Below are 10,244 nucleotides of genomic sequence, written 5' to 3'. Positions count from 1 at the left end.
AGTTTTGAGAATTCATCAAGTTTTGGTGGTAACCCAATGCCCTCCATTATATTCTGAATTTTCTTGGAATTATCAATTGGGTTCTACATAGAATGCTTCTAGTTCAATGGCTGCTTTTCGACAACATGTTGATAAAAGTCATCACGATCTGGTCAATTTATTGATCCAGCAGATGACTACAACTTTCAACCCTATGATAACTAATTACAAACTAAAATTCGAGCGCCTTGCTAGGCAAGTGGAGAGAATTACTCGAATTGTTGATTATCATGAGGGAGATCAAAATTTGCATTTGAATCAAGAGGATGGGATGAATATGCCCAGAAATATGGGAGATGATATGCATTTCCGGAGTATAAATTGATTACCTGAAAAAGGCCTTCCCAATTATAGGACCACTTATCATAAAATTTTACTTTCTTTCCATCAGTAATATAACTTTGAGAACTAATTCACTCACTTGAAAACACTTTTCTTTTACTCGTTGATTGTAAATACGAGCAATACTTCTTTTTTTTATGAATGAGATTTTCAAGTGCCAAAATACGTTCATTATCTAACTCATTTAATTCATCGAACATTGCATTTCAATAATCTTCAATTGGCAACTCATTTTGCCTCATTGAGATTAATTTCTAAGGATAATACTGTATCATGACCATAAACTAATTTATAAGGAGAAGTATTCGTCGATCTTCACGGTAAATTTCGATAAGTCCATAATACTTGACAGTCCCATACCAATTATAATAATAATTTGTCCACAAGTATGATACACTTTTCCTCCATAGACATTTTCCTCGCTCTGTAAGTTAACACATAACATAGCGTTCTAGGAGAGAATTCAAATTCGGCCAAACGAAATAAAGAGAATGATAACTATATTTTGTACAACAAAAATTTGGAAATTGTAGACAATATAATAAGGTGGGGAAATTTGAAAAAGTAGTTTGACAAAAGGAGACAAATTTTGTGGTTCAATTGTTTATGTACCATCAAGCATGTACCTACCGGCCATTTTAGGTAGAATTCAGGTTGAGGAATGAGGATGTGCCGCTAGTTAAAACCCCACTTATCTTCAGGTTAATTGGTGTATAATAGAGATTCCATTTCAACTTTATGGAATGAGTTTATGTCGTCCTCTTATATCATATATCATATCATATATATCTTGAAAAGCTAAGCGTGCCATCCCATCATTTTGTTAACAGCCACTCCCACAGTCAACCAAGGCTTTGTCCTTTTACTTTACTTTTCTTTTTTCTATCAATTCTATATTTTCTCCCTTTTGATTTTGATTGGAACCAGTTGGTATCAAACCAAAGAGGCACCATTTGAAATTTTGAAATTCCAAAGACTACTGGATGGAGAAGCTCTATAATATTATTATGGAGTGTGTGGAAAGAATACCAAATCTATTCATTCATCCTTTGTCGGCCATCACAAACCTTAACATATGTAAAGGATCTCTTAGTCTCTCAGATGAACTTGTCGTTCAAAGAAAGTGGTGTCTTTGAGTCCTTAATTTATCCACTATTATGCTAGAATGTATGTTCCCGTTATTATGGCAAGTATCACTCTAGCTGTATTGTCCATTACAAAAATTTGAATCCTTTTGTGAATCTTATAATTTGCTTCATTTCCCATTTCTACTTAGAGCAGAAGAAAGTATGCACCTTTAGTATAGAAACGTGTACATAGTTTGCATCTGCAAGTGCTCCTAGTAGATCAGCATATGGAGAATAATTCACGTGCTTTGTTTTTGATGCTGATATTTACTCTTTCAACTGTTGTGTTATATTGTCCTTCAGAAGGACTCAATGCAGAGGGTGAATACCTTCTTGAAATGAAAAGGAAATTTTCCGACAAATACAGGCACCTGGAGAATTGGAACTCAAGTGATTCCACGCCTTGTGGGTGGAAGGGTGTGAACTGCAGCATGGTAAGCAATCCAGTGGTGGTGTCTCTTGACTTGCATTCGATGAACCTCTCCGGATCCTTGGCTCCCAGCATTGGTAGTTTGGTTTACTTGTCTCACCTTAACCTCTCTGGAAATTCCTTGACTGGGATTATACCCAAACAAATTGGAAACTGCTCAAGCTTGCAAGTTCTTGCTCTCAACAACAATCTTTTAGAAGGCCGAATTCCTGTTGAAATCGGCCAGCTTTTGGATTTAACAGAATTGTATGTTCACAACAACAGACTGTCTGGGCATTTTCCAGTGGAAATTGGTAACCTTTCTTCACTCACAGTATTTACTGCATACACCAATAATCTCACTGGATCTTTGCCAAGTTCTTTCGGCAACCTTAAGAGCTTGCGACGCTTCCGAACCGGTCAAAACATGATATCAGGAAGTCTACCCCAAGAGATAGGTGGATGTCAGAGCTTGGAGTATCTTGGTTTAACTCAGAATCAGATAAGTGGTGAAATTCCAAAAGCACTTGGGCTGCTCAAGAACATAAAATTTTTGGTCCTTAGGGAAAACAACTTCAATGGGGCCATACCCAAGGAGCTTGGAAACTGCACAAATTTGGAGGTTCTGGCTCTATATAGGAACATGCTTGTGGGATCAATCCCCAGGGAGCTGGGAAACCTTGTGCTCCTAAAGAAGTTGTACCTTTACCACAATGAGTTGACAGGAGAAATTCCAAGAGAAATTGGGAACCTTACTCTTGCTACTGAGATTGACTTTTCAGAGAACATGTTGACCGGAAGAATACCAGCAGAGTTGGCTAAGATTCCAGGGCTACAATTGCTTCATCTCTTCCAGAATGTGCTAACCGGTGTCATCCCAAATGAGCTCACAACTTTGAAGAACCTGACTGATGTTGATCTCTCTATCAATTATCTCAGAGGTACTATTCCTATTGGATTTCAGGACTTGCTCAACTTGACCACCTTGCAACTCTTCAACAACTCACTAAGTGGTTCTATTCCTCGAGCGCTCGGAGCCAACAGTCCACTCTGGGTGCTTGATGTATCATTCAACAACTTGGTGGGAAGAATTCCAGTTCATCTATGCCAAAATTCTAAGTTGATGCTGTTGAACTTGGGTTCAAACAAGCTCAGTGGAAGTATCCCTTATGGGATTTCAAGATGCAAGTCTTTGGTGCAACTTCGTCTCTTTGCTAACAACTTTCGAGGCAGGTTTCCTTCCACTTTGTGCAGACTTGTTAATCTTTCTGCACTGGAATTGGATCAAAATGACTTCACTGGTCCTCTTCCTCCACAAATTGGTAACTGCATAAGCTTGCAGAGACTTCACCTTTCCAACAATCGTTTTTCGTCTGAGCTGCCAAAAGAAATCGGTAACCTATCGCAGTTAGTGACCTTTAATGTCTCAACAAATTATCTTTACGGTAGATTACCTTTGGAACTATTCAATTGCAAGAAGCTCCAACGGCTTGATCTAAACCATAACAAATTTGTAGGTCCTTTTCCAGGTGAGATAGGAACTCTTTCTCAGTTGGAGCTTCTGAGGTTCACAGGAAATAACTTTTCAGGGCAAATTCCAGCGTCAATAGGGAAACTTGTGCGTTTGACTGAATTGCAAATGAGTGAAAACTCGTTCAGTGGTTGCATACCGGCCGAGTTGGGTGCCCTCTCGGCCTTACAGATCACATTGAATCTCAGTCATAATGAACTCACAGGCCAAATCCCCTTTGAGCTTGGGAAACTTAACATGCTAGAATCCCTCCAACTCAACAACAACCATTTGAGTGGTCAAATTCCATCCACCTTTGTGCAACTATCAAGTTTGTTGGCCTGCAACTTCTCAAACAATGATCTTTCTGGGCCTTTACCTTCCTTACCCTTCTTCCAGAACTCCACATCCAGCTGCTTCTTTGGAAATAAAGGACTATGCGGTGGAATTCTTCGCCCTTGCCCGAAAAATGCTTCGCCCTCTCCAAATAAACTAGGGAAGGTACTGGCTATAGCTGCAGCTGTCGTTAGTGCTGTTTCTTTAGTTCTGATTGTGGTAATTATATATCTCATGATACGTCCGGTGGATTCCGTTTCGCCACAGCTAGACGTCGACACATCACATGCTCCACCTGTTTCAGACATGTACTTCTTCCCAAAGGAGTTCTTAACATTCCAAGACGTGGTTGAAGCCACTGAAAATTTCCACTCCAAGTATATCATTGGGAAAGGTGGCACTGGTACTGTGTACAGAGCAGATATATCAACCAGTGACACAATTGCTATTAAGAAGCTAGATTCGAGTCGGGAAGGCGTGGTCTTAAATGACAGCTTCCGCGCTGAAATTTCTACCTTGGGAAAAATACGTCACAGAAATATTGTGAAATTGCATGCCTTCTGCACCTATCGTGGCTCAAAACTAATACTTTACGAGTACATGGCTAAGGGTAGCTTGGGGGAGTTATTGCAAGGAGCAACTTGTAGTCTTGATTGGCATAAAAGATTTAGGATTGCCCTTGGAACTGCACAAGGACTATCTTATTTGCACCATGATTGCAAGCCTAGGATAATCCACCGTGACATTAAGCCTAGTAACATACTCATTGATCATGAATTTGAAGCTCATGTTGGTGACTTTGGCTTGGCAAAGCTGATTGATGTGTCAACGTCTAAATCAGTGTCTGCAGTTGCAGGTTCTTATGGCTACATTGCCCCGGGTGAGTAATATTCATCCAAACATATTTTCCACTTATTAGTCAATCTTCCACTGTACTTGATTCCGTTATCCTTTCAATTTAGTTTATATGGTTTAAAAGTTTGGTAATCAGTCCTTATATTGTACAAAAACTAAGTTCATTATAGTTTAGCAATTTCTAACTAAGTTCATTATATAGTCTATATGGTTTTAAAATTTTGTGATATATACGTGTATAAAAAATTTAAGAAGAAAATGTCTTATCACAAAATTTTCAAATTAGAGAGAGGTGTTGAAAATATTTGTAATGTAACGATTTATTAGAAATGTTTACACCATCGGAACATGGTTGCTATTATTCTACTCAACGTTAAGGACTTGATTACAAATTTTTAAGCTATAGAAATCTAATTAAAAATTGTTGGAACCTTGATTCTTTTTCATTATAACTAACTCACAGCTTATGATTCTGGATATCTTGTTTAACATCTTTCAAGATATAAATTCTGTTGTATAATTGATGGTTCTGACATCTTAACAGAGTATGCATATACCGTGAAAGTGACTGAAAAATGTGACGTATATAGCTATGGTGTTGTCCTTTTGGAGCTACTGACTGGCAAGAAGGCAGTGCAACCAATAGATCAAGGTGGTGATCTCGTGTCATGGGTGAAAAATCATATACACAAACATTCTTTATCACTGGACATTTTTGATACTCGATTGAACCTGCATCTATTGGATAAAATACTTGTTGCTCAGATATGTGATGTCTTGAAAATTGCTGTGATCTGCACTGATACGTGTGCTTCAAGGCGCCCGAGTATGCGCAAAGTTGTGTCAATGCTTGTAAGTTCTAGTAATCGAGTAGAGCAACCATCTTCGTTGTCTTCTCCATGTGAAGAATCAAGATGCTAATAAACCTGAATAATTTGTGTAAAGTGTAAAGATTAAGGATAATTTGTTTAACATGGTACTAATTTCAGTGCATGTATTAATCTTTCGTAATAACAAATTTATAAAAGTATGCTTCCTATTTCTAAACTAGAATGAAAGAGTAAAACCCGTCGGTTTAGAATTTGTTCTCGGTTAGAGGAAAATAACTTCGTTGCAAGTATAGTTCCAAACCGACAAGTAATGCTCAATCAAAGTTTAATTTTTGGTTGTCACAAGTCCAATCCAATAAAAGTAACCGAGAGTATTAGTCTCGGATCGTCTTCTCAAAGGAATTGCAGTGAGGTATGCACATTATTGATTATGAGTTTTACGGGTTGGGTTGATAAAAGGGCAAGGAAGTAAAGCAAACAACTAAACAAAGCAAGTAATAAAGAGAGACATTCATGGCAATGATTGAGAATATAGGCTTTCTATCATAGTCATTAATCATATTACAATAATTATCAAGAGCTAATCTTATTTAGTCATCTCTAACATTGGAAGAAGGTACAATATTATTTTCACATAAGAGAAAGTCAAATAAGACTAGTTACCTCACTTTAAAAGTCCTAATCAACTTACTAATTGAATTAGCAAGAGATTAGAGCCAATGGAAATAATATTAACTAACAACTCTAGATCACCAATCTAAATTGGGTATTGATGACTCAAGATTGCCTAATTTCTCTTTCCAAACCAAAAATGTTCAAAAAGCTACTCTAACATCCAACCAAACATTTTTTCAAACACTTAGAAGGCATAAAAGGAAGACATGTTAAATTGCAAGAATAATAAATCTACAACTACCCAATACAAGAAAGGTAACAATAACAACTAAGGAAAGCAACATTAAACATGAAACATTAAAGAAAATTAAAATCAACAAGAGTCATGAACATAAAAGCAACAAAAAAAGAAATAGCAAATAAAACTAAGAGGGTAAGGATGTAGCGATAAGAAATTGCAAAGGAAAGTAAATGAAAACAAGAAATTAAAGCTAGATCTAAGAAGAATTTAACCTAATCTACCCTAATTCTAGAGAGAAGAGGGAGTTTTTCTCTCTAGAAACTACCTAAAGTATGGTCCTAAGCTAACTAATTGCTCCCCCTTTGACCCATCTTGAATTATGCATGAAATAGCCTCAGAAACGAGTTGGATTTGGGCCTGAAAAGCTCAGAAATCGCCCCAGCGAATTCACTTTAGTGAGGTCACGTGATCAGCGTCACGCGTGCGCGTGGACGACGCGTGCGCGTGGACGACGCGTGCGCGTGGACGACGCGTGCGCGTCGCTGGCAGATTCCCTCCTCACGCGTACGCATAAGTGACGCGTGCGCGTGGCTTGAATGTCCTCTTCATGCGTACGCGTGGATGACGTGTGCGCGTGGCCTTCAATTCCCCAAATGCTCATTTCTTCATGAATTTTCCACTTTGCATGCTTTTCTCTTCACTTCTTCCATCCAATCCTTGCCTTATGAATCTGAAATCACTTAACAAACATATCAGGACATCAAATGGAATTAAGGTGAATTAAATTTGGCTATTTTAAGGTCTAAAAAGCATGCTTTCACTCTTAAGCGCAAATTTAGGGAGAATTACAAAATCATACTATTTCATTGAATAAATGTGAGATAAGTTAATAAAATCTCCTAAATTAAGCACACATAAACCACAAAATTGAGGTTTATCATGAAACAAAAAACATCTTGCTCTAAAGATAATTTCTTTACCATGTTGATTAATTTTACATTTACTATGTATTTATGTTATAAAAAAATGAATTAATCATCACATTAGTACGTAGCTATATATATATATATATATATATATAGATGAAAAATTATTCAATAATTAATCTTTTGACGTTATTTAATTCAACAGAATTTGATATGTTTATAAATAAATTTTTATTATTGTCACGTGTTATATATTTGTCCCACAACATAAAATTTTGAATCTGTTCGTCTTCACCAAGAAGTTTTAGAATAGTTACGGATCTAGAAAATTTGACAATTGGGATAAAATATATAAAATATATTAATAATTTATTGGTTTAAGTACTTGTTAGGTTCTTATAGTTTAAGAGTTTATAATCGAATCATTATATTAGGTAAAAAAATTGTCCAAAAATGTGAATTTAACACTAAAAGCTATAAAAACTTAATAAAAACTAAATAAAAACTACAAAAAACTATATGAAAATGATGTCAAAAAGCGTATAAAATATCCGCTCATCACAACACCAAACATAAACTGTTGCTTGTTCTCAAGCAACTAAAAAACATAGTAGGATAAAAAGAAAATTAAGATACAATAAATTTCTAAGTTTCAAATGAAGCTTAGTTAAAAATCAGATGAGCGGGACTTAGTAGCTTTTTTCTTCTGAATAGTTGATAAATCCCATTTTTAGGGTTTATCTTGTGCTTAATCCAGTGGATTTTATCCATTATTCTCACACTTATTCATAGAAATCACATGTTTTACGTTTCCCTTCCTGATTTTGTGCTATGATTGAAAACATGCTTCTTTGGTCTTAAATTTACTAATTATTAATCCTCTCTTATTACCATTCGATGCCATGATATGTGTGTTAAGTGATTTCAGGGATTATAGGGCAGGAATGGCTTAGAGGATGGAAAGGAAGCATGCAAAAGTGGAAGGAATACAAGAAACTAAAGGAACTGCTAAAGCTGTCCAGCCTGACCTCTTGGTACTAAATCGACCATAACTTGAGCTACAGAGGTCCAAATGATGCAGTTCCAGTTGTGTTGGAAAGCTAACATCTGGGGCTTCGCAAAAATATATATTTTGCCATAGCTGCCCCGAAGCCAGGCGACGCGCACGCGTGGATCACGCGGACGCGTGACCTGGCAAAAACCCAATCCACGCTAACGCGTGGACGACGCTTCCGCGTGACTTTGCAGCGACCTGTACGTACCAGAAATTGCTGGGGGCAATTTCTGGGCTATTTTTGGCCCAGTTCTCAGCCCAGAAAATATAGATTAGAGGCTATAAAGTGGGGGAATCAATCCATTCATTCACACAACATATACAACATTCATATTCACAATTTTAGTATTTAGATATAGTTTTCTAGAGAGAGAGGCTCTCTCCTCTCTCATAGGATTTAGGATTTAGGATTTAGAATTTCTCTTAATTTTAGGATCGCTTCTTCATCCCAGGTTCAATGTTCCTTTAATTTATGTTCTCTTCTACTTTTATTTATTCTATTACTTTAGTTGCTCTATTTCACTTGGTAATTATTTATTTAGCCTATTTGGCTTATGAACTCTTCATGTTAAGATTTGAATATTCTATTTAATATAATTTGAGGTATTTCAGATTTAAGATTTATTTCTTTTATTTATGTTACTGCTGCTTCCAATCTGAAGGCATTTTTATTCGAGTAGATTTTCTTCCCCTTTTAGCTCTGGTTGAGTAATTGGTGACACTTGAGTTGTCAAACTCAGCTGGTGATTGAAAATTGGAAATTGCTGATTGATTTAGATCCCTCTAAAGCTAGTCTTTCCACAGGAGTTGACTAGAACTTGAGGAATCAAGTTAATTAGTCCGCTTGACTTTCCTTTATTTAGTAAGGGTTAACTAAGTGGGAGCGATAAACAATTCTCATCGCACCTGATAAGGATAACTAGGATGGGATTTCCAATTCTCATACCTTACTAAGAGTTTTTCTAATTATTAATTTATTTTCCTTGCCAATTTATTTTCTTGTTCCTTATTTTTAAAAACCCAAAAACATACCTTTTTCCATAACCAATAATAATTCATACTTCCCTGCAATTCCTTGAGAGACGACCCGAGGTTTAAATACTTCGATTATAAATTTTATTGGGTTTTGTTACTTGTGACAACGAAACTTTTGTACGAAAGGATTCTTGTCGGTCTAGAAGCTATACTTACAACGCGATTATTCTTATAAAATTCTTTACCGGAAGAAATCAGATTGTCAACAGTTTTGGTATCTCACTATCCATTGAAACTCAGAGATGTTGGCATCCTTAGGAACTTAGAGTCCAGATGATATTATTGACTTTCCTAGTTAAGCTTATTTTGATTCTTGAACACAGCTTTCAGAGTCTTGGCCGTGACTCTAAGCACCTTATTTTCCAGTATTACCACCGGATACAATAATCCCACAGACACTTAACTGGGTGAACCTTTTCAGATTGTGACTCAGCTTTGCTAGAGTCCCCAGATAGAGGTGTCCAGAGTTCTTAAGCACACTCTTTTTGCTTTGGACCACGACTTTAACCGCTCAGTCTCAAGCTTTTCACTTGACACCTTCACGCCACAAGCACATGGTTAGGGACAGCTTGGTTTAGCCGCTTAGGCCAGGATTTTATTCCTTTGGGCCCTCCTATCCATTAACGCTCAAAGCCTTGGGTCCTTTTACCCTTGCCTTTTGGTTTAAAGGGTTACTGGCTTTTTCAATTTGCCCTCCTTTTCCTGCATTTTTGGGTAGTAATGGATTTTTCTGCTTTATCATTTTGTTTGCAATTTTTTTTCTTTTTTGCATGCATATAATTTTTTTTCTTTTTCGCATGCATATAATTTTTTTTCTTTTGCAACATGCTTTTTCTTTTGCTTTTTGCTACTTTTTCTTGCTTCAAGAATTAATTTTCAGATTTTTCAGATTATCAATAATATTTTTTCTTTTTCCTTATTCTTT

At 36.5% G+C, this 10,244-nt stretch overlaps 1 protein-coding gene across 3 annotated transcripts; it reads left to right on the top strand.

The window, feature by feature from the left end:
• Positions 1 to 985: 985 nt before the first annotated feature.
• Positions 986 to 5,603, top strand: LOC107619755 (uncharacterized). 3 transcript variants are annotated; one of them, XM_016322045.3, is made up of 3 exons: positions 986 to 3,311; positions 3,435 to 4,643; positions 5,163 to 5,603. In XM_016322045.3, exons 1-3 carry the CDS (start codon positions 1,736 to 1,738, stop codon positions 5,537 to 5,539), a joined length of 3,162 nt encoding a protein of 1,053 aa, XP_016177531.1. In that variant the 5' UTR covers positions 986 to 1,735; the 3' UTR covers positions 5,540 to 5,603. The 3 variants fall into 3 exon arrangements, with proteins under 3 accessions (XP_016177531.1, XP_088353896.1, XP_016177530.1); XM_088497770.1 differs by having other exon boundaries at positions 986 to 3,362; XM_016322044.3 differs by having other exon boundaries at positions 987 to 4,643.
• Positions 5,604 to 10,244: the final 4,641 nt, after the last annotated feature.

The sequence above is a fragment of the Arachis ipaensis genome, chromosome B9 (assembly GCF_059453495.1).
Source record: "Arachis ipaensis isolate K30076 ecotype BB chromosome B9, ASM5945349v1, whole genome shotgun sequence".
NCBI classification, from domain to species: Eukaryota; Viridiplantae; Streptophyta; class Magnoliopsida; order Fabales; family Fabaceae; genus Arachis; species Arachis ipaensis.
Note: the sequence above shows the minus strand (reverse complement) of the source record. Positions and strands in the feature narration are given on the sequence as shown.

Bases quoted from the DNA above. Each gene is read 5' to 3' on its own strand.
- LOC107619755 (XM_016322044.3), top strand. From the start codon at position 1,736: ATGGAGAATAATTCACGTGCTTTGTTTTTGATGCTGATATTTACTCTT. The intron at 4,644-5,162 runs GTGAGTAATATT...ACATCTTAACAG, and splicing joins TTATGGCTACATTGCCCCGG to AGTATGCATATACCGTGAAA.